Source organism: Typopeltis vanoorti, chromosome 26 (assembly GCF_054136105.1).
Source record: "Typopeltis vanoorti isolate ZY-2024b chromosome 26, IOZ_Tvanoo_1.0, whole genome shotgun sequence".
In the NCBI taxonomy this organism is placed as follows: Eukaryota; Metazoa; Arthropoda; class Arachnida; order Uropygi; family Thelyphonidae; genus Typopeltis; species Typopeltis vanoorti.
The window spans coordinates 5,758,824-5,784,568 of record NC_143574.1 but is presented as its reverse complement, the minus strand read 5'-3'; the positions used below and the strand labels follow the sequence as shown (position 1 = coordinate 5,784,568).

The 25,745-nt window shown below is 35.7% G+C and overlaps 1 protein-coding gene across 4 annotated transcripts in view; it reads right to left on the bottom strand.

Moving 5' to 3' along the window:
• LOC150092284 (tyrosine-protein phosphatase Lar-like) overlaps positions 1 to 25,745 on the bottom strand; it is a 1,042,795-nt gene that overhangs the window by 208,696 nt on the left and 808,354 nt on the right. For all 4 annotated transcript variants that reach the window (XM_090415047.1, XM_090415048.1, XM_090415049.1 and 1 more), the window contains exon 21: positions 1,331 to 1,547. In XM_090415047.1, coding sequence (XP_090271173.1) covers positions 1,331 to 1,547 — 217 coding nt within the window. The remainder of the gene's footprint in view (positions 1 to 1,330; positions 1,548 to 25,745) is intronic.

Here is a 25,745-nt window from a genome sequence, read left to right as displayed (position 1 = left end):
CCACCATTTCCTCTCAGTCACTTCATGGAGTATAACATAAAATTGTAACACACAAAAAGGCAACATAAAACAAAGTGCAACTCGATATACACAAGTGTAGAGTCCTAACTTGATTGGGTATCCTTTACGAGTGCCAGTCATTAGCCTCGATTGTAACATAAGATCCATAAACATTAATGCTTACCATATTTTGGGAAGATTAATATGTCCATATTAAAAAAAAAAAAAACTTTCATTGCATGATGGAGTATTCTGGATTGCAGATTCGGATTCAGCACCTTGAACTACATTCTTCTTCTTCTTCGTCTCATCCATCTGGCGATGGGTTGAGTCCCCTTTGTACAATCTGTCTCCAAATGGTTCTATTTCTAGTCTTCTCGAACAAAGTAATGAAGCTGGGGAATTTGCCTCTTTCTTAAAAGAAAGAGCCAACTTTTCCTCAGTCTTCTGGGTGAATGCTGTTTTCCTGTTCTTCCATTTTGCTGGATGTTTGGAAGTCTGTGGGGAGGCATTCTCTGGCAATAGCCGAACCATTGGAGCTGTTGCTGAAGAATAACGTCTGTGAGGTTGTCCTGGTCATTGAGATCCTGTCTTACTTGTTCTGTGGTTTTATGTTCAGTCCAGTGCATTTTGTTTATTTTTCTTAGGCACTTCTCCTTGAATGCACATATTTTGAGTAGTTCCTTCTTAATGAGTTACCATGACTCACTTTCATATGTTGCTGCAGAGATGATCATGGCTTTGAATAGTTTGATTTCAAGATGTTTTGAGAGTTTGTTATTGTTCCATACTTTCTTTAATTTATTCATGTTCGACTATCCAGTGTTAATTCTGAATTTTACTGTTTCATTGCTGTCTAAATTGTGTGTAATGGTGCTTCATAAGTAGACAAAGGATTTTTACTTTTCTAGGGTTTGGTTCTCCAGGGTTAGTCAATTTGTTATTTTAAAGCCAATGTGCTAACAAGGACATAAGGAATTTTTCTGAAGTTTCATACATTTCTGAAAAAACCAAAACTAAAGTAAAGGGATTTTTAATGAGAGATTTAAATTCAAGCATTAAGCTGCAAATATTATATGTATTTAGAAAATTTCATGCAATATATAATAAAAGTTAAACTGGTATGGCAATGTCAACTTGACCATTGTGGTTATCACTAACCATATGCTAAAGTGAAACATTACAACAAAGTATTTTAAGGAACAAATATTTTTTTTTAGATTTTTTTTTTTTATTCAGAAAGCAATAACAATGCAAAAGATGAGAATAAAAATGTAAAGTTTAAATATTTTCCTTATGTTTTTATAAAAAAAACACATAAGTACTATACCAGCCATTGCTGTAGTCACTGTAATTTTAGCTGGTGGCCGAAATGTCTCATCTGAAGGAATAGCAGTAATATTGACTTGGTAACTAGTGAAAGGCATAAGATTGTCAACAGAAAATTCTGTTTCATCAGCATCAACAAATACTGTTTGTGGAGGTATAGGCAATTTCTGAAGAAGCCCTTGACTGTCAAAAAATTCCTTGTGTGCTCCATAAGAAATCTGGCAGAGAAAAAAAAATATTCAGAAAGCTTATTTAATACAATATAATATAACAGTACAGCGCTTAAAAATTAACTTTCTTTAAAGTTTCAAAGCATATTAAATAATAATAATAATGAACTGAAATATATGATGTGGTTTGTTTCATGCAAAACAATATATTCTGAAACAGTATTTGTAAGATCAGTGTCATTTCTAAGTCAATAGCGACATCTAGAAAATTCTTTGCTAGAAAAATATATAAAGTAACTTGTTATTTTATGTTTAAATTCTTCACGTTGATTATTTTTTGTAAATGGATTCTTCAGCAAATCAATTTTAAGGATGATACTGAAATTATATTAAAACACAAATGCTAAATTATTTATTTAATATGATCGTGCAAGTTAGTCAAAATAAAAGAAATATTTGAAGTTTTCCTAAATATTCAAATTTTAAGAATTTTTTGTAATGTTTTTGTGTGTATTTCATAATGGTTTAGAGAACTAGATAGAATTTTTAGTGTTTTTTTTTTAATAACATATTAGAAATAATTATAAAAATATTAATAATAATTCCATTGAAATACTGTGCAGTACTTCTTTTGAGATGGTATGCAGTGGTAGAGCATACTGGTACTATTATTAACAGTGAAATGTGGCATACAGATAGGGTACATTTAGAAATTTGTAATATTCAGTAATTTTTTACATGTTTACCATGCAAATAAGCTTAATTATTTAATGAAATCTGCATTTTAATTACATCTATTGTTTGTAATATTTGCTATATAAAACTTTAAAACTTGCTTATATCTGATATAGAAAATTTTCTTAAAATTATTATATATATTTTACTTATTTTTTATTTATTTTTTTACTTATTTATTTTATTTACTTATTTTTTATATACCTGTACATAAATGTTTGCTTATTAAACTGCACATTATATACTTAATTTTTCATTCTTATTCCTAAAATATTATCACACTGTGAAGTAAAATTATCAGTAGATACTTTTTTAGTTTTGAATTTTCTTTTCATATTATTTTAATTTTAAATATTTTGTGCTAGCAAAGAATGAGTTCTGGCACCCATTGTTTTATGAAAAAACAACTACAAGGGAAAAAAACCGCTAAATATGTATAATAAAGTTTCATTCCTATTTACAATTCTTTAAATCAATTAAGCTAATATGCACAAGATCCATTATTTAAAAAAAAAAAAGAGAGAGAGAGAGAGAGAGAGAGAGAAAGAAAAACATACAACATACATACATTTTAGAAATTATGGGCTTTACAACTGTGTTATAAATAACTATTTTAATTTTCTCGACGTTTCGACCTTCATATTAAGGTCATCATCTGGAGTACGGCAATCCCTCGATTAATGCACCCCCCGATTAGTGCATTTTCGATTAGTCCGTAATTTTTTTTCTATACTTAAATTCGATTAGTGTGCCTCTAAAATTCAATTAGTGCGCCTATATACATCTTAAAAATAAATGTTACCAATTTTAAAAATTTTCTATCTATACATTTTTTATTGCTAACTATTTTAAAGAATCACTCACCAGGATGAAATAATTTAGCTACTGATTTAAAACATTTTACAAAGTTACTTTTTAATGGAATACTACATTATTTCTATCTACACTATGTTCCAAATTTAACGCTTAATTAATGTCTGCTAATTACATAGCATTTTGATGATCATATCTCGTGCCTCCATTGCAATTGTTTTCCTTACTTTTTTTATTTTGAAGTATTTTCCCAATCTTTCATCATGAGTAAAAGAATTGGTGAGCAAAAATGTGGAAGTGTGAAAATGATTCAAAAAGTAATCTCATTGGAAGAAAAACGTGAAATAATAAAGAAAATGAACAAGGCAAGTCGAGAGCAAAGACAGGACAAGAACACAAAACCGGGTGAATCAACTATAAGAGCAATTTTAAGCAAAACTGCTGAATACATAAAGAAAGATAAGGTTGCTTCAAGTTCATCATGCATGCACCCGAAATCAAAGTATTATGATCATTGAATTAGAGAGAGATGTCTTTCTACATGGATCGAAGATTGTAATCAAAAACGGATCCATCATCATCAAATTCCTGCCATGTACCCTCAAGGGGTGTACAGGATATGACAGTACTACATGAAAAAATTACATCATTACTAACTTCCTATCTACAATTTTCCTCCAAATCAGTCTGTTACTTGTCAAGACTCCAACATTATCAGATCTTATATTTCTATCGTCTAAGGCACTTTGTACCGTATCAATCCACCTATATCTTGGTCTTCCTCTGGGTCGTTTTCCTGCCAACCTGGCAGAGAACACTTGTTTTGCTAATCTTTCCTCTCCCATTCTATTTAAGTGACCATACCATCTGAGATTAGCTCTGCTAACGCATTCCTGGATGCTGACAATGTCAAGTTCTTTCCTAATATCCTCATTTTTAATATGATATTGCCATTGATGCCATCTGTTCACGCCTCTAATCTTTCTCAGGACTCTCATATCTGCGGTCTCTAGTCTTTGGTCAAGTGTTTTACTTCTGACCCAGCTCTCAGATCCATAAGTTAAAATTGGTTTGAACACAGTCTTGTATACAGCTAATTTAGTGTTCCGACTAATTTCTTTCTTATTCCATATGAATTTATTCAATTGACTTCCCACGATACCAGCTTTGCTGATTCTGTTGTCTATTTCTATATTTAGTTTACCATCTTCAGTAAAAATTGTGCCTAAGTAGCTGAAATGTTTTACTTGTTCCACAGGTTCTCCATTCACAATACAGTTGACATTTTCAATGATTCTGCCTATTTTCATTGTCTTTGTCTTTTTATTGCTGACCTTCATACCATATCTATTACAACAGCTATTCAATTTAGTCAGAGAATCTTGCAGACTTGTAGCGGATTTATTTAGAAGTATAACATCATCCGCATAAAGCAAAGAGCTGACATTAACATCTCCAATTTTGATATCAGGTTTAATACCACATTCCTTCATAATGTGATCCATATAGATAATGAATAACAGAGGAGATAATGTACATCCTTGTCTCACACCAGATTTAACATTAAACCATCTTCCTGTACTTCCTTCAATTCTAACTGCTGACTCACAACTCAAATAAAGACTAAGTATTGCTTGATATAATGCCCCATTGACACCATATAACTGCAGCGTATTGAATAGCTTCTCTCTTGGCACCTTGTCATATGCCTTTTCCAAATCGACAAAACTTAAATATAGATCTTTGTTATATTCCCATGCTTTCTCGACTATTTGTCGTAAAGTGAAGATCTGATCCTGACAGCCTCTATTTGGCCTGAATCCAGCTTGTTCTTCACCAAGCTTTTCTTCCACAGTTCTTCTCAACCGTTTCTCAAGTATACTTGCATAGATCTTGCCAGGAACACTCAGTAGGGAAATACCTCTGTAATTCTCACATTCAGTTTTATTTCCCTTTTTATATATGGGTACTATGAGAGCTCTACTCCAATCATCGGGAATTTGTCCCTCTGTCCAGGCTTTCTGAACTATGCAGTGCAGCCACTGTAAGACTCTTATACCACCATACTTCAGCATTTCTGGTCGAATATCATCTACTCCTGCTGCCTTTCCACATTTCAAGCATTTGATGGCTTTTTCTACTTCAAGTATGGATATGTATTCCTGACTGCATGCCTGGTCAGTGTTTTTTATCACTGTGCTGTCATCACTGCTTGTTTCATTTTGCAGTTTTTCAAAGTAATTACTCCATACTTCAAGGATATCTTTTTCTCCTGTTTTCATTTCACCTTTATCATCTCTAATTCCTTTTACAGCACTCTTTCCTCCATTCCTAAGCTTCTTCAACAACCTCCAGAATATTTTGCCACCTTCTTGATATTTATTTTCTATATTCTTGCCAAAGTCCTCCCATGACTTTTGTTTAGCTAGTTTTACACAGTGTTTAGCTTTCTTACATTTGTCTCTGTATTCTGTAAGAGTAAAAGCTGACTTATTTGCCAGGAACTTTTGATATGCTTTCTTCTTTTCCTTCACTGCCTCTTTAACTTCCTGTGTCCACCAGGGAGTTCTGATTTTTTTATCTTTGCACACAACCTCACCACATGCCTCTCTGGCAGAATCAATCAATGTTTCCTTTAGAGTTTGCCACTGAATCTCCAAGGTTTGATTCCTGTTCTCAAACTCTTTCATTTTCTTTTCAATAATATTTCTGTATTTTAGTCTACAGTTTACATCTGAGAGCTGCTCAACTTTTATTCGCTTTAAAACTTTCTTACATGTTATTCTTTTCAATATGAAATTCAATTTTATCCTGCTCAAGACTAAATAGTGATCACTTCCAATTTCAAATCCTCTGTACACTCTGGTGTCCTGCACCAGGGAGAAAACATCACTATCAACAATAACATAGTCAATGAGACTTTTCTTATTCCTAGCCTCTTCTCTCCATGTGAATTTGTGCACATTTTTATGTTGGAACATGGTGTTAGTAATAACCAGTCCATGTCCTGAGCAGAAATCCAACAGATATTTGCCATTATTATTAGCTTTGCTCTTTTCTCCAAATTTTCCCAAAATATTTTTGTATGTCTCACAATCATTTCCTACTCTACTATTTAGATCCCCAACAAGGACCAACTTTTCCTTTTTCATTGTGTCAGTTGCTTTTTCTAAAGCCTCAAAAAATTCCTCCACTTCTACCTTAGTAGAACCTTCTGTGGGACCATAGGCACAAATAAGTCTCATTGTCCAGTTCCCCATTCTCATATTTGCCCACATTACTCTACTTGAGACTGACTGCCATAATGTTCTAATCACAAACAAAGCTGCAAGTGCAAATAAGGAAGTGGCTGCAAATTATCAAGAGATTTTGAATAAAATTGTGGACGAAGGGGACTATTTTGACCAATAAATATTTAATATCGATGAAACCGGCCTTTTTGGAAGTGAATGCCTTCCAAGACTTTTCTGGCCAAATCAGAGAAATCTCAGATAATGGGATAATTACTGGTTATAAAGTCGCAAAGTCGAATGAAATTACTGCAAGCAATATGGAAGCACATTCTTCCATTGTGCAAATGATTTTAGAGGCTTTTCAAATGAATCTAAGTCAATTAAATCTCATTCTGAGAAATTGAGTGATTCTGACCTGCTAAATTTAGATGCACAGCAGGAAGATCCCAAAGAATATGAAGAAAATTTAATCACCGACAAGTCCAAAGAGATTTCACAGAAACAAATTGAAATATTTTTCGTGCAACTGAAGTTGTTAAGCAGCAATGCTTAGAGGCTGACCTTGATAGAGAAGCAGTAAAATTTGCAGACGTAGAGGCAATAGGGCCATATCGTCAGTTATATGAAAAAAAGAAATAAAATGCCCACCAAACTACGTTAGCTGAATTCTTTGTTAAGAAGCAGAATAATAAATTTATATTCTGAATATGTTTTATTGTCTTTCAGCATCATGTTTTTCATTTAAATAGGCTCTGAGATATACCACAATTCGTTTATAAAAAAAATTAAGTGTCAAAAAAGAAATTTGAGAAAAGAATTATACTTTTTCCCATAGGTTATTATATTTGATTAGCGCATTTTCGACTAATGCACCTGTTTTAAAGAATACATTAAGCGCATTAATCAAGGGATTACTGTATATACAAATATACAAGGACAAGCTGAGTTACATTTCACACAGTAAGCTAAAGAAACAATGATTTGATCACAGTTTATTCTACTGGCATGACCTCTAGTGGGAAAAAATACAGATAAAATTAAAAATTAATTAATTATTTAGAAACTACAATACATAAAAACTAAATTCTATTTAAGATAACATGAGAGAAACATTCTTTCATATAGATAGTTTACTTCCAATGATGTCCTATGGCAATATAGACTGGAATGATGAGATAGCAACTGGAAGGAAAGAAAACGAGTTTCTTGAGGGATAACTACCTCATACAGTATGTAACAGAGGGCACACGAGGATTAAGGGTCTTGGATTTGGTGATCTCATCGGAGGATGTAATTATAAATGAGGTGTCAAATCATCCACCAATTGGTGAGAGTGACCATGAGGTGATTACCTGGGTGGTTGCCAGCAGTGCGAGGACCCCTGTGTGAAAAGGGTATATGTGGAACTACAAGGGAGGTGATTATGAAGAGCTCAGGAGACAGCTTGTGGGTGTAGTGTGGAATGAGGAGTTAGCTGGAAAAGAGATCAATGCAGCTTCAGGGATTTTCAAAAACTATCTAGTAGATGCAATGTCTAAATGTATTCCAAGGGTGAGAAGGTTAAATAAGGTAGGTGTGAAATGGATGAATAAAGACATTAAGCATGTGATACAGAGAAAAAGGGCATTGTGGAGGCAGCATAAGAGAAGTGGAAATAACCAATTTCATGAGGTCTACAAAGACCAGGCAAGGAGGGTGACTTGGTTGGTAAGAGTAGCTAAAGAGAGGTATGAACAGCAGTTAGCTAATGAAACCAAAAAGAATCCTAGGGAGTTCTTTCAATCTGTAGCCAGCAAAAGAAAGAATGATCATGGAAGGATAACATTGATTGGAGAAAATTACATAAAGACAGCTGTTGCAGAATGTGTGGTCGAGATACTTAATGAGCAGTTCATAAAGATCTTTCAATCTTGTGAATGTGACTTCATGGAGAGATTGAGAGCAGTTGATGATGGGGAGGAGAGACTGACTGTAAGTGAGCAAGAGGTGTTTGGGGAGTTGAGTAAACTAGATGTAAATAAGGCTGCGGGACTTGATAATATATCACCGTGTATTCTGAAGGAATGTGCAAGGGAGTTGACACCTGCCTCGACATTTTTTTTTAACACGAGTCTTGCACTTGGTCAAATTCCTAAGGAGTGGAAGGAGGGCAAGATTGTGCAACTTCATAAAGGAGGTGATGGAACTCAAGCATCAAACTATAGGCCTATCTGTGTGTCAGGAGTTGTGGTTAAGTTGTTGGAGAAGCTTGTGAGAACTAGGATCCAGAGTTGGATTGACAACAATGGTATAATCTTTGATGGACAGCATGGGTTTGCTAAAGGGAGGTCATGTTTTAGTAATCTACTTACTTATTACAATAAAGTGACTGCTTCCTTGGACAGAGGAGAAGGATACACAGTAATATACTTGGATTTCACAAAGGCTTTTGATAGAGTACCTCATGATACGTTGACAGTCAAACTAGAGCAGATGGGGTTGGATATTAGATTAGTGCATTGGATTGGAGACTGGCTATCTGATAGGTATCAACAAGTTGTGTACAGGGGTGCGATATCCAGGAAAAGGAAAGTCACTAGTGGAGTGCCTCAGGGGTCTGTTTTCGGGACATTACTGTTTAACTTGTATATTAATGATATTGGTGAAGATTTGGATGGAGATATTCAGTTGTTTGCAGATGATGCAAAGTCGGGACGAACCATAAAGAGTAGTGAAGATATTATGGCCTTGCAAGAAGACTTGAATAAATTGAGTGATTGGGCAAGCAAATGGGGATGTGAGTTCAATGTTGCAAAATGTAAGGCTTTAAAATTTGGAAAACAGAGATGGGATGCAGAATTTATGCTTGGTGAGAATATATTGTTGGAGGTAGAGGAAATAAGAGATCTGGGGGTGATAGTGGATAAGGATCTAAAATTTAGGGGACACATCACCAAAATTGTGAAGACAACACAAAGGCTTCTGGGAATGATGCGGAGGACACTGACGTGTAGAAGTAAGGAGATTCTTGTTCTGTTGTAGAAGGCTTTGATTAGGCCACACACATGGACTATTGTGTCCAGATTTGGTTACTGGGTTTTCAGAAGGATGAAGAGATGTTGGAAAGGGTCCAAAGGCGACTGACTAAGGTAGTTTCTGACCTCTGGAGTGTCGTGTATGAGGAAAGATTGAAAAGATGTAATTTGCAGAGTCTGGTGGATAGGAAGAAGAGGGGAGATATGATAGAGACCTACAAGTTGGTAAGGGGTTGTTATAGGATCAATGCTGGAGAAGTTCTACAGAGAATAGTGGGAGATCAGGGGATAACCAGAGGTCATCCCTGGAAACTGTATAAAGAGGGTGTGAGTAGGGGAGTGAGAAGCACGTTTTTTTCGTGCAGAGTTGTGAATGATTGGAATGCCTTGCCTGAGAGTGTGGTGTCTGCAAGGAGTTTGAGCGTATTTAAGACACGGTATGATGAGATGTGTGTGTGATAAAAGGACCTCCCAGATGAGTCTATGACTACATGAGGTCTTGGGGTAATAATAATAATAGTAGTAATAATAATAATGACAATTGTTATATTAGATTTAGGATTCTGGATTATCTACAGTCCTGTTTATAGTTAACTCTTAGGGAGAAAGGTTCTGTGGGTAGAATATGTGCCTTCCATATGCTTGGGATTTTTAGACCATCATTATTGTTCAGAATGGGGTGGTTGATAAAAATCTCACAGGCTTTTTTAAATTTGCGTTCATACCATGTTTTGGTATGATGCAAACAACTGGTGCTTTTCCAGTCAATTCTATGTAAAATTCAGGGCAGGATCAGAAAGGCCAGCTTCATCATAGTTATTATATTTAATGTGTCATTTATGTTCCTTTCTGATAGGAATTGCGTATCCGGTTTCTCCTATATTAGATTACAGGTGCAATAAATACGGTATACTCCATGGTGGATCTTTGGATGAGTTCAGTAAGCTTTTTAATTTTGCAGGTTTAAAGGTGACTTTGAGCTTGTATTTCTGTAGTATTCTGTTTATTTTATCTGATGTCCCTTTAATATAAGGAATGGTTATAGTTTTATTGTAGTCTGGTTTATCTTTGTTTTTTATTGAGGTCTTGTAGAGAATTTTGTTAATAGTGTTTTGGCTGTAACTATTTTTTTAGAAAAGTATTGCTGATAACTTTAAATTCGTCTTTCAGCGCTTGTTGATTGGAGCAGATCTTCAAAGCCCTGTTTTTTAGAGTATTAATGATACATAGTTTTTGTGTTGGGTGGTGGTAGGAGTTTATGTGCATATATTGGCCAGGATGTGGCAGTTTCCAGTAAACAGTGAAGGAAAGACTGCCAGAAGGAAGACATATGACAAGTGTATCTAGAAATGGAAATGTGTTCTGTTTTTTAATCTCAATTGTAAAATGTGTTGTTTGTTTAGGTGGCTAAGGAAAGTATCTAGTGTCTGGCAGCCATGGGGCCAGATCGCGAAAACATCGTCAACGTATCTAAGTCAGACTTTGAGTTTTAAAGGGGAGGAACAGCAAGTTGTTCAAAATGTTCCATATAAAAGTTAGCAATCGGGGGGGGGGGGGAATAACGGTGAGCCCATGGCTGTGCCTTCTTTTTGTAGGTAGAAAGCGTTTTGCCATATAAAATAGCCAGAACATAATACATGCGCAAAGAGTGCCGTGATATCTGGAGGGAATTTGTTCTGTCAAAGAAGGATTTTCTTTAGGACATTCGTAAAGAAGGCAAAGATGTCAAAACTGACTAATAAATCATCTTTTGCTAATGTAATGGCTTTGATTATGTTCCTGAAGTGTTGTGTTTCTGATATAAGAGGAGTAATGACCTACTCCTTGATTGTTGCTGCTAATTTCTTGGCTAGGTGATAATTCGGGCTGTCTATACCTTCGACTATCGGCAGGAGTGGTGTGTTTTGTTTGTGTATCTTTGGTAGACAGTAAATTCTTGGGGAACGAGCACAGTGTGGAAGTAATTTTTTGACTGTATCTTCGGGCCATGTAATAATTGATTTAAGTAGTTTCTCTGTTTTCTTTTTTATTCTATTGGTTGGCAGGAGCTCAATCTTACGATGCTGTTGCAGATTTTCCCTCGATGAGTCTTTGGACTCCCTGGAGGTGTCACATAATAATAATAATAATAACTATGGTGAAGCTGGCCTTTCTGATCATGCCCTGAACACTTTACATAGAACTGACTGGAAAAGTACCAGTTGTGCTTTTTCAGTCAACAACATAAAGGTTTTCACACCAAAACATGGTATGAATGCAAATTTAAAGAAGCCTGTGAGATTCTTATCAACCACCCAAATCTGAACAATAATGATGGTCTAAAAACCTCAAGCATATGGAAGGCACATATTCTACCCACAAAACCTTTCTCCCTAAGAGTTAACTATAAACAGGACTGTAGATAATCCAGAAACTTAAATTTAATTAACAATTGTCATGTTAAAAATAGGACATCATCAGACATGCGTTGCCTCAGCTTGCACTACCTTAAGGGTCAGTTGCTGCAGTATCCAGGTATTTGCTTACACTTGGAATCACCGAACTTTATATAGTTTCTACTATAATCGGCATGAAACTCTTTGAGTTTCTTATCCGGCTAAGAAACGATATGGGATATATATCCCTTAACTTAAATAAGTTATATGTCGCCGAATTGAAGCCTTTGGCTCTTCATATGTCTAATAATTTATTAGGACACCTCTTGGCAATACTCATAGAAGGGTGGTAAGTTCTGTTCGCTACAAACTTGATATTAACTAGGTCTACCTACTCACTGATGAGATCTCAATAAAGGTTGAAACCGGTCTGGGTAGTGACCTTCTCTCATAATGTTGAACAGAAATACAGCTCCTAAGTTCACATTATGGGTAAATATCAAGAATAGTGATCGGAGCTTGCTCCACCTTAGACATGAGTTGCCTCAGCTTGCACTACCTTAAGGGTCAGTTGCTGCAGTATCCAGGTATTTGTTTATGCTTGGAATCGCCGAACTTTATATAGTTTCTACTATAATCGGCATGAAACTCTTTGAGTTTCTTATCCGGCTAAGAAACGATATGGGATATATATCCCTTAGCTTAAACAAGGACATCATTGTTACTGTAAGAAAACTATCTATATGAAAGAATGTTTCTCTCATGTTATTTTGAATAGAATTTAGCTTTGATGTAGTTTCTAAATAATTAATTTAAAATTTTATGTGTATTTTTTTTTTTTTTTTTCACTAGAGGCCAGTAGAATAACCGGTGATCAAATCATTGTTTCTTTAGTTTACTGTGTGAAATGTAACTCAGCTTGTCCTCATATATATTTGTAGTATATACTCCAGATGATGACCTTAATATGAAGGTCGAAAAGTCGGGAAAATTAAAATAGTTATTTATAACACGGTTGTAAAGTCCATAATTTCTAAAACGAATGCTGATCACTGTTCATTACTAAAAGAAAGGATACAACATACATAAGGATATATAAAAAAAAAACATAAATCAAGTTTATAGTCATGGCACATTTGAAACACCAAGCATAAAATAATATTTAAAACCAAAAGTAATAAACAACAGTAAGCAGGCATGGTTTTCATTAAATACTTGAAAGTCACTAAATGTTCAATAATAAAAAAAAAGGTAACATATATAAGGAAAACATAAAGGGTACATGACTTTATATATTTTTCCAGAAAAGAATTTTCTTCTGATGAATTGTCAATAACATTTATGTACACAGCTACCAAACAACACAATTTAGATAACAATTCAGGATTTACCATATTTGCAGGCATATAAGATGCATTTTTTTCTTTGAAAATAGGTCTGAAAAACAGGATGCGTCTTATATGCTGATACTCAGTTTTTTATTACTTGCATTTCTGGAAATTTTCTCTGTTCCAAGTTACGCGATTTCTTTCTTGCTTCCTTGAGGTGTGCGAGATCATTCCAGTTATGTAGAGTTTAGCGGATGCACATGCGCTGTCATCGACGATCACAGCTGGTGTTCCTGTTCGTTTAAACTTTCCAATTATTGTTGCAGTTGTTGTGAACGGTGATAAATTTCTGCTGCTAAATTTTCTTTAAATTTCTTGGCAAATTATGGTTGAAAAACGTCGGCATTGCTACAATATTGCATACAAGTTACGTGTGATTGCGAATGCTAAAGAACATGGAAACAGGGCTGCAGAGAGGCATTTCAGGCCACTCCCAACTGACAAAATGATAAGAACTTGGCAGAATCAGGAAGAGAGCTAAAAAATCTTTTTTTTCCTAAAAAATGTGTACAAAAAAGGGGGCGCGTCTTATATGCTGGCAAATACGGTATAAAACAGTGATTCAATGATTCATATAGTATTCATCCCAAGAAACAGAAGAGCCTACTTTTTTCAAATCTGAAGTAGAACAATTCCCAGTTCAGCATATTCTTTTTGTAATTATATTTAAAAAACTACAGGATTGCACGATTTCATCTTATTCTGAGTTCCTATATCCTTCTTTATATGAGCATCAATGCTCTTTGAGCAAAACAAAAAAATCTACTCTTCACACCCTTGCTAACTACATTCTTAAACAATATCCATTGTTCTCTTCCTTCTTTTCATGTATTGAAAAATTTCTTCTGTATTAATCTTATAAAACCCTTTCATAACTTATATGGTTCTTCCTATCCCCTCTTTTCTGCCTGTCAACCAGTTTTTAAAATAACCCACAAATTTTCAATCTAACCTCATAGACATTACACAAATCTGTCAGTTACCTCTGTATCCTCTCCCCCCCCCCCCACCGCCTCATTGTCGAGAATCCTGAGTGACAGTCTCAGCACTGTAGTCTAGATGTGACCATATCAAAGTCTTATAAAAGGGTTATATTTATTATTAATACATGACATCCCCAAGGAATTCAAATACTCATCGTGGGAGGGCACTCTACTCTAGTTCAACTATACACATCTCACTGTCTCCCTTACTACTACTGCTACCATCAAAAACAACAGTATTTCTTATCAGTGAATTGTGCATGTTCTCATGGCCAGTTTGCCTGTACACTGGATGAAAATCCCTGCTGTCTCCATATGAGATTGGCTAACTCACTTTCAATTGAAAAAGCCCGTATAGAGATTCCCCTCATCATGAGAATCAAATGTAGGTATTTTCCAATCGAAGGTAAAATACAATGTTTCATTGCTCTTCCAAATGTGCTTCCAGAGGCACTAAAAAACTTGGAATAATGACCTTAGAAAGGGTGCTCTCCATTCCTACAAACTTGGCGGTGCCCTACTCATCAACTCATATAATAACTGCTTTATGTTGAGTATGAGGAAAGATTGAGAAGATGCAACTTGCAGAGTCTGGTGGACAGGAGGAAGAGGGGAGATATGATAGAGACCTACAAGTTGGTAAGGGGTTTTATAGGATCAATGTTGGAGAGGTTCTACAGAAAATAGTGGGAGATCAGGGGAGAACCAGGGGTCATCCCTGGAAACTGTATAAAGAGGATGTGAGTAGGGGAGTGAGAAGCAGGGTTTTTTCATGCAGAGTTGTGAATGATTGGAATGCCTTGCCTGAGAGTGTGGTGTCTGTAGAGAATTTGAGCATGTTTAAAGCATGGTATGATGAGCTGTGTGTGTATGATAAAAGGACCTCCTAGATGAGTCTTTGACTCCATGGGGTCTTGGGTAATAATAATAATCTCTATCAGTCAACATGCTAGTAATCCTAGGTGATATTTTGACTACGTTTGCAATATAGCTTTGAAATTTAAACTCCATGTCCATTATATCTACCAAATTCCTGGCCTAATCAATTTCTTGAAGTCTAGTTATATCTTCTATAATACACAACTTGCAGTATTACATACTTTCACCTTTTCATCCCAAAATGCATAGCAGAATGCAAGCAGGTGTTGGAATGCAAGATGATCACAGTGGCATGAAAGAGTTGAGAGAAAGAAGATATGGGGGAAAAAAAGTGTGGTCAGATGTTTGAAATTTCAACATTGAAGAGTGCTATACAATAGTACATGGGAGTTGAGAGACTACAACAGCACTTGGCAAGCTGCAGGAAAGATGTGTAACAATTAAAGCAGCAAAGGAAGGTTAAAGAAAGAAGAAATGGATGAAAAAAAAAAAAAAAGAGACATGGGGATATACAGTGATTCCAGGATCAAAGGCATGCACGAAGAAGGAGCAATGCCTGCTTTTGGGGGGGGGGATTCGTGATATAACTGAGGTAATAGGTTAGAGGTAATCAGAATGAATGGATAATATGATTGAGTTGGTCAGTACAAATGATTTGAGAGGAGATCTGGGAGAAGATTCAAGTTGACTGAGGCACAAACGAAGGGCTAAAGATTTACGATTATGAGGTTATTGTGATGATACAATAGGAGTGAGATGAGGCAGGGAGCTGTGACTGCAAATGATTCATTGCGTAGGCTGTGTTGAAGAAATGGGTGCAATATGTAGACATTTCTGAAAAAAGAAAATATGTATCATTTGAAACACTCTTAACAGAAACAAGAATCTCATCTTAAATGATGTCTGTAAATTACTAAGGCTAAATCAACTCTTCACAGAGATATGTTGTCCTCATAGAGTATCATATTCTTATCTACCAATTCATGAATTCTATTTTTGAACAACGTTTCCAATATTTTTAATAACACTCCTGAGAAATTTGCTACTATAGTCTTAGAACCTCATCTATGCAAAAGAATTATTCTGCCCTCCTTCCATTCCCTTGGAACACTACCAGGCTGAGACTTAAATAAAAGAGCCTAGTCAGAGGTATTGTCAGTTACCTTGCACATTCTCATAAAACCCGAGCTGATAGCCCATCTAATCCTACAGCTGGAATTATAATGAGATTCTGCAATATCCTAAGAAACCTTCAATACATCCCATATCAGTCCCTGCCACATATGTCACAGCAGTAACCTCACTTGGATGATATACCATTGCAAAGTGATCACTCAGTAATTCAACTATTTTATCTGCTTTTGTCACCTTGCCACCATCATCATCACTCATTAATGTTGTAATTACATAATTATTCTTCTTCTTCTTACTTGCCACATACGAAAATTACTCTTTGAGATTTATTTTGGCCAGCTCGGCTAGTTTCTTCTCATAATCTGATTGTGCCATCCTTAACAAGCTTGGCTGTTCATGCTCTCACCACTCTATCAGGCAATGCATTCTATGGTTCAACCACCCTCCATGCAAAGAAACCACTCCTTATCCTCTTGCTCACAACTACCAGGGATTGTCCCTTATCCTTGCTCCTTCCTCCTGTTCCACCAAACAAAAAAGAATTCCCCAGTGTCAACCCTATATTTATCTCTCAACAGTTTAAAATTATCAATCATATCACCTCTCCTTCTATTCACCAAACTTTGCAGTCCACATTCCCTCAGCCTGTCCTCATAACTAACATTGTAGAGTCCTGATATCATCTTTGTTATCCACCTCTGCACTCTTTGCACGGTTAATTTATCTCCTTCAAATCTTGGGGACCAAAGCTGAGCACAATAGTCCAGGTGTGGTCTGATGAGGGCTTGCTTTATACAACAGAATGACAAATCTTTTATCACTTCTATCACTGTTGCAGCAATCCTCTGGGTTACCTTCATCGCCTTTGCAATAAGTTTCCTGAATTTCAGGTTTCCATCAATCATTACCCCCACATCCCTTGACTCCTCCCACTTCCTCCAACCGAGTATGCAGCCTCCCATCAATGTATCCCCAACTTCAAAACTTTATGGTTAAGTGAATTAAACTGATTCCCCAATTCATTTACCCATCTGTCCAGTTTATTCAAATCCTCTTACATGGCTGCCACATCTGTAGTATTATTAATAATCCTTCCCAGCTTCACATCATCTGCAAATAGCTGAACATCACCCTGGAATCCATTGACAATGTAATTGATATAAAGTCTAAACAATACAGGTCCCAGTACTGAGACCTGTGGGATCCCACGTGTAACCTTCTGCTTCCTTCATACCGCTCCCTCATACACAGCTCTCTGATACCTAACAAATAGCCAATCCTAAATCCAGTTCACTAACCTGACAGCATTCTAAAAAAAATGTGTATCAAAATGTTAAACACATGTGCTGCAACTTAAATATCAGCTTATCAGGTGATGCCCTGTCAAATGCCTTTGTAAAATCCAAAGAAATGGCAGAATATGCCTTTCTCTCATCAACTGCTCTTGTCACTTTATTATAAAAGGCAATCATATTACTAAAACAAGAGAGCAACTGGAAGTTTGACACCTCCAGTTGCTTACTCTCTTCTTGCACTTCTAAACCTCAAACCTGTCTTATCGCTCTAGTATTAAACCTACTTCACCAGGATGAAATCTCCCAATAAAGTGTTCATTGAATGATTCCACTATGTTCCTTTACATTAGTCACTCTGTTCCTCAAGCTGTGGTTTCCATTGACTTCTTTCCAAGCAGTGTATATATCTCCAAGTCAAAGTCTCCCATATTAATTACTTGACCTGGACTCGCTGTATTAATTTGCTGCTGCATGTCTTTCAAAAACATCCCAAGAAAATCTTCTGGCCTCTAACAGCAACCAATTGTATATTTTTTCGTATTGGCCTCAATCTCAAACCAGGCTGCTTCAAAAGAACAGCTACCTTCCCACCTGCCTCCTCCTATTTTTGGCTGCAATTCATCTGCAATCATCAGCAGTATCTTCTTTCTCTTCCATGAAAATTGGAAACCCTTCATATTCTATCTCTGTAATTACATCATTTGCTGTTAGACAGGCCTCACTAATGGCTATAACTTTTGATGAAGTTGCACTAACCAATGCCAAAAACTCCTCCTTGTTCCTGATAATTCTGGCATTAGTATATAAAAACTGGCAGCCCTTTAGGCCCCCAACTACTTTTACTTATTGAATTGACTATCCTCTCCCATAGTCCTTAATGGACTGTTGGGTCACTCATGGCTGAGCCATGAATGTCTACTGGGCGATGAATTAAGGCAGATGGCACCCATCTCCTCTTCTGTTTTCGTCTATATGTCCTATGGCTGTACCCTGTATGTTCATGGGTCCAGTTTGCCTGTTTGCTGGATGAAAAATCCCAGGATAAACTGGGGAAAAAAACCTGCTGTCCACGCCCAAGACTGGCTAACTTGGCTATGGCTGAGGAAGATCCTTAAGCGCCTCACGTCACTGATGGGAATCGAACCTAGGACACTCCTTCCCCAGGCATACAGTTGCGAAGCGCACAGCCACTAGGCTAACCGCACGGACATCGAACTGACTTTCTTATTCAATATTGTTGCTTGAGAGAGACTAAAATCTGTATTTGTTGGTCATTTTCACACTCACTTGCATCTACTCTAAATGCTTAAGTTTTCCTAACTTTGTACATCAGAACTCTCAGTGAACAAAACTCTCTCTCTAGACACCTAACACCAAAATAATTTTAATGAAGTCTGTCAGTATTACGTAAATCTTGCTTTCTGTCTACAAACTACATCTCCTTTTCCACAACCTGCATATTGATCACTTTGCTATTAACATCCTTCTCCTCTTCAGTTTGCCTCTATCACAACCTGACTAGAGACTTACAATTTTCATCTTCTCACTCTTCTTTTTTCACTTCATCTAACAACTTTTTCACATCCTCTCTCTCTTAGAATAGTTCTCACCACTCAGGTTATTAGTGCCAACCAGGATAATTAGCTCTTTCACCCTATCTTTCTGCATCCAGACAGACTCATTAATATTATTAATTTTTGCACCAGGGAAACAAGATTTTGTTATGCTTTCATTATATACTCTTCTGATCATAGCATCTTCATACAAAATTTTCTCCTTACTTTCATTTTCTCATTTATTCACATGATCTTGATTCTCATCTCAGATAGCCTGCTTGTTTTCTCTTCTCAGCCCTGCTAATCTCTTTTGACATTTGTGCAATTTTTTAATTTTGCACTTTGTCCTGTGAAGGATAACATGCAAGCACACGATTTCCTTATTGAGGCCCACTTTGTTTTCCTGAACTTCCACCATATGTTCAACATTAATTCCAACATTAACATTTTCCAGTGTACCATCGATACTGTCTAATCTATTAACACTTACTTCATTCAATCTACCCAAATAGCATTTACTTTCAAAACGCTTACTACACACTCGCTCGTCAGTTTTCCTCTCCTTCCATAAATATTTTGGAATGTGTGTCTGGTGCCATGAATACACCACACACACTGCACAGAACAAAATCATTCCAATTCATTATACCCAACAATACTGTCATTGTTTTGCCATGCATTGGTACCACCAACAATATTGAATTTAAAGGAAAATGCAAGGTTTACTTAAAACTAAATAACCCAGTCTATCACACACCTGTATGAAACAAAAAAGTACAACGAATTAGCCTATTATTATTATTAACTAAATTATGAAAAAATGATTTATCTGTCAGAAGGGCTAATAACCAAAAACATATACAATGTGCCACCTTGTGTGGGGATTTAGTTCAAGATTCACCTCTAACTTCTTACTTGATATGGTTGTATTTTAAAAGTTCCCTGAAAATTATCAGCCTGCATTTGCCAGAATACACTAATGCCAGAAGCATCAGAAATAAAGGAGAGGTTTTGGTTTCACTACTAGATGTAGTGAAACCAAGAACTATAGGTATTAATGAGACTATACTGCTAGAGATAGCTATTGTTACAGCAATATAATGTGATGGGATTCAGTTTATTCATGGAGGATAGACAAGATAGGAAGGGTGGCCTTTAGGAGTACTCCTAATGATTGCAGGAGAAATAAATCCAACCAGAGTAGAAATCTCCAATAGTAGTGGTAATATGAGTAATTCAGGAAATGGATTTGAGGCTGTTTAGTGTGAGATACAGCTTAACAGAACAAGAATTCTGAAGGATCATTTGAAGAGGCACCATGAATGGTATTAGACAGATAAACTCTACAGGTACAAGGAGGAATATCATTATGAGTACTTTCAACTATAAGGGATATAGAATAGCAGGAGGAAAAAAGCAAGCAAGAACAAGAGAAAATGAATTTATAGAATTTATGCTGAGATAAGTAGCATAATCAGCACAGGTTGGAAGAGACTCTTTGTACAAGAAAATCAAATCTAATAATAATGTCTGAGAATCTGTTGATAAACTATGATTATTACGTTGCCATATGGTAACAATGATCATGCAGTTTTATGGCTGGAGGTAACAATGTATGAGTTAAGAAGGAGCATATGTAGAACTATAAGGCAGTTGATAATAATAAACTGAGAAAGCAGTTTGATACTTTGCCTTCCCACAAGAAACTGCATAGTGGAGGAATCAACAGTACATAGGAATTAATCAAATGTCTGCTGACTGCATCTCCTAGATTAGGTTAATTAATGACATGGAAATTATATGGATGAATAACACTTTAAAGTAAGTTGAAAGTTTATTTTTCACTTGGTTAGAGTATAATAAATTTAGTTTAATCCTTTATCCAAGTGTGAGCAAACAAAGTTTGCACCTGAAAGTATCTTCAGGACTGGGGTAAGGTGGTACAACACCAGGGCAACTCGTTGCAAAGGTGAAGCAAGTACCAACACTCTACCAACACTCCTGTCTCAGTATCTCCTATAATGCAAAACACATCTCCTTGCGGATATGTCTAATGTTATGCATTAAGGGAAGGGCCACTACCCAGACTAGTTTCGACCTTTATTGAGGTAGAATGGGAGTTCATGTCTCTCATCATAGGCCTTTGGAGAATAAAGCACGCTGAGGGTCAGCAAACAGTAAGAGAGGAGAATAATGAAAGATAGAGTAGGATAGTAGGAGGTAGAAGGGTAGTGGCCCTTCCCTTAATGCATAACATTTAGACATATCCGCAAGGAGATGTGTTTTGCATTATAGGAGATACTGAGACAGGAGTGTTGGTAGCTTGCTCCACCTTTGCAATGAGTTGCCCTAGTGTTGTACCACCTTACCCCAGTCCTGAAGATACTTTCAGGCGCAAACTTTGTTTGCTCACACTTGGATAAAGGATTAAACTAAATTTATTATACTCTAACCAAGTGAAAAATAAACTTTCAACATCTTTCTCTAAATCCAGAGTAATTTATTAAAAAAGGGTGGCACACCATTTGGCAACTCCTATAGGTAGAGATGACCTACGAAATCTTCTGCCTGGTATCTCAGCTTGGGCCTGGCTCCCACTGAAGAGACCTCAATAAAGGTCGAAACTAGTCTGGGTAATGGCCCTTCCCTTAATGCATAACATTAGACATATCTGCAAGGAGATGTGTTTTGCATTATAGGAGATAACTAAGACAGGAGTGTTGGTATCTTGCTCCACCTTTGCAACGAGTTGCCCTGGTGTTGTACCACCTTACCCCAGTCCTGAAGATACTTTCAGGCGCAAACTTTGTTTGCTCACACTTGGATAAAGGATTAAACTAAATTTATTATACTTTAAAGTAAGAGCTGAATAAAAACAGAATGTTGTAGTTCCAATATCACAAATGATGCTGAGGCTCAGGAACATTACAGAGAATAAGCTAGGATAGTGATAGCCATGTTGAGGAAGGTGAAATCAGATTATGAGTTAGCCAAACAAGCCAAAGGAAATCCTTGGAATTTTTATCATTATGTAGCAAATGAAAGGAAGAATAACCTTTGTGAATGTTAGAAAAGTGAATGATGTACAAGAAATAGCTGAGTTGTAAGTTTTCACTTTAGTAAGATACACATTCTAGGTAGATATAGTAGTTGTGTAGATGCTGAGCAGACAACTGGATAAATAAATAGCAGTAAATGAGTTAGAAGCAGTAAAACTGTTTTAAGAGCTTGACCGGAATACAGCAATTTGAGTGGATGGGATACTGATATGAGTGCTGAAGGAATGTACAAAAAAATGAGCAAATGTTCTTTATCTGATAGTCAACATGAGCCTCAGTACATTAAGATTTCTAACAAGTATGAAGAAGAGTAAGTTAATTCCACTATATAAGGATGGGACTGGAACTAATGCAGCAATTATAGACCACTTAGTGTGTGTGGTCATCAAGATATTTGAAAGGCTGGTTAGGAATCACACCCAAAGGTGTGCAGACAGCACTACAACGTGTATAGAGAACAACATCGTTTTGTTAAAGGTAGGTCTTGTGTTAGCAATCTGCTCATGTTCCATAGCAGAGCAGCAGAGGTGGATGAGAAAGGGTACTGGATATTTGTAGTGATGCTTCTGGATTTTGCCTTGGCAAAATCCAGAAGTATCATGATATAAAATCTGGAATGCAAGATATAGGATTCCACATTAGCGATTGTTATTAAAACTAAAAGGGACAAATATGCAAAATAAACTTTTTATCTTGTGACATAGATCAGAGATCGCTGACCCACAATTATCAGAAAGTACATCATTAAAGCTGGCTCTAACAACTACAACATACTCAGAAGGATGGATCTAATAAAAAAAAAAAAAAAGAAAGAAACAGAAATGGAAAAATAAAATTTTACTCTTGAGAGACACTTGTGACATTATAATTAGGGATTATAGACATGTTAACACAAGAATATTTTAATATTTGCCAAATATTTCAGTCTGAAACTAACAGACTACCTTCAGTGGCTACATAGGAATCGTTTTTCACAAGGTGGAATACAAACAATTGATCATTCAAAAGTAGAATGAGCCATGTGATGTTACATTGCTAAGCATTAAAGAGAGGAAAAATTTCATCAGAGTGATGACTACATTATAGGTATTAATTCACAATTTCAATCTTAATTTATAAATAACATTAGACTAATGTAGGAATTAAAAGTCTCAATTAAAAAAAATTAATGTATTATCCTGATTAAACTTTCCCATATTTTTGATAAGGATATACAGTCATTTCGATTCAAGTTAGGGCGTTGAAGTAAGGCCTCAGAACTCTCTTTGAATAGGCATTCAAATTTATAGCGACATCTGTGTAGAAGGCGAGTCTTGGACCAGAGGATGTTGTCGCTTGTCTCTATCCCATGCTGAGCCAATCCAAACGTATTGGATTTGTTGTGCAGAATGTATGATTGATGTTCTTCAACTATCAAACATCACATGAAATTAAACGGCTTCTCCGAAAAAAGTACACAACATCTGTTCGATTCCTACGATCCATTCCAGAACAACAAAGAATCAATACGACGAGTTCCAATTCCATATATTTCCAGGATTTCAGAACAATTTTAAGAATTCTGAAGAAATATGATTTAACAGCCACTTATATACCTATTAACAAAATAGCCACCTATTTCCCCTCTTCTAAATCTCAACTATGTCTCTGCCTGGTGTGTGTGTGTGTGTGTGTGTGTGTGTGTGTGTGTGTGTGTGTGTGTGTGTGTGTGTGTGTATGTGTAACTGCAATCTGTCCTACTTTGGACAAACAGGATGCTCTATAGAAAAAAGAATTCAAGAACGTCAATCATACATTCTGCACAACAAATCTGATAAGTCTGGATTGGCTCAGCACGGGATAGAGACAAGCCACAACATCCTCTGGTCCAAGACTTGCCTTCTACACGGATGTCGCTATAAATTTGAATGCCTATTCAAAGAGAGTGCTGAAGCCTTACTTCAACGCCCTAACTTGAATCGAAATGACTGTATATCCTTATCAAAAATATGGGAAAGTTTAATCAGGATAACACATTAATTTTTTTTTAATTGAGACTTTTAATTCCTACATTAGTCTAATGTTATTTATAAATTAAGATTGAAATTGTGAATTAATACCTATAATGTAGTCATCACTCTGATGAAATTTTTCCTCTCTTAATGCTTAGCAATGTGTAACATCACGCGGCTCGTTCTACTTTTGAATGATCAACTGTTTGTATTCCACCTTGTGAAAAACAATTCCTATGTAGCCACTGAAGATAGTCTGTTAGTTTCAGACTGAAATATTTGGCAAATATTAAAATATTCTTGTGTTAACATGTCTATAATCCCTAATGGAAAAATAAAATAAAATAGATATGTACACTAAAGCTGAAAAGTAGTGCTAATCAAACTAAGACTGGAGATAAATTTCACTAAGCATTTCTACAATCGTACTATAACAGACAAACAAGAGCAAGAAACAAATAAATTACACCTAGGACTAATAACAGACACCATGGAAATAAAGAAAATTTTCACCTCTTATTACAGAGAACCTCAATGTTGAAAAAGAAATGAACAAAAGGAATGGAAGGTACAAATCAACAATCTCCCTGAAATACGAGAGACAGAAATAACTTAGAAATTGAAGTAAAGAAGGTAATTATCTCTCTGTAAGCAAACAAATCACTAGACTCTAATGAACTGATCAGCTTTTTATTTAAAACAAACAGAAAACAATGACTCTATCAAAAGGTTTGCTCTGTTATGCAGTTAGAGACTAATTGTTCTCAGTTACTATGGCTCTCACTTTGTAGGTATGATTAAGTGCCTCTACAATAAAATAAACAGTAGAATCTGCATAAATAGCAACTTATCTGAAAACTTACATATAGCACAAAAGTGTCTGTAGTCTTATATGTAATCCAAACAGAAATGTGCAAAAATAGGAGAATCACATATCAATGGCCTTGAATTCCCAACAAAAAAAGCATCAGGAAATAAAATGCCTAACATGATGGTGATGATGACACTTGCATTACCATGACAATCAAGCTCTGAAAGAAAGCACTCTTTCAAACAATATGGAAGCAATAAAATAACGGAATCCATGATAAATGAATCTAAAACAAAAATATTAGGCAATGGCACAACAATACCATCACTACCAATCAAAATATAGGAATCCCTTTTAATCATATAGGCTTATGAAGTGGAAATCAGTGGAAAATTACCCTCAAACATGGGAATCGTAAATCTTACAACTGTCACGGGAAAAGCACAGATTATCAAACAGTTTATGATTCCTGTAATTTTTATGAGAAAAGGGGGTTACATAGCAATCCCCTTTCTCTTTAAGTACAAATGCAAAAACTGAAAGACATTATATATAAATTCTTCTAAAACAGCAGCCATATAATTAATAAAAAAAAAAAAAAGAAATAAAAGGCACATCTGAAAAAGGAATAAGAAAGCCTGAACATTCCAAAAATTTCAGAAATGCTCTCGACTGAAAAAAAAAAAAAAAATAAATAAATAAAGAAGGCAGATTAAAAAAAAAAAAAATTGGATGCTGAACACCTGGTATGAGCTGCAATGTATTGGTATTGGCTTGATGAGAAGTGCAGAATCTTTACCTGGTCAAAACTACACAGACAGAAAAGCAAAAATCATGACCAAATACTATATTCATTTATTTTAAACTTTTTTTATTTCTTATTCTTTCAATTTTATAGTAATCTTATTTTTTGCCCTACCCTTTACCTTTTGGCACTTAATTAATCTCTACTCTTGCACAATCTTTTCCTTTCTATTTAT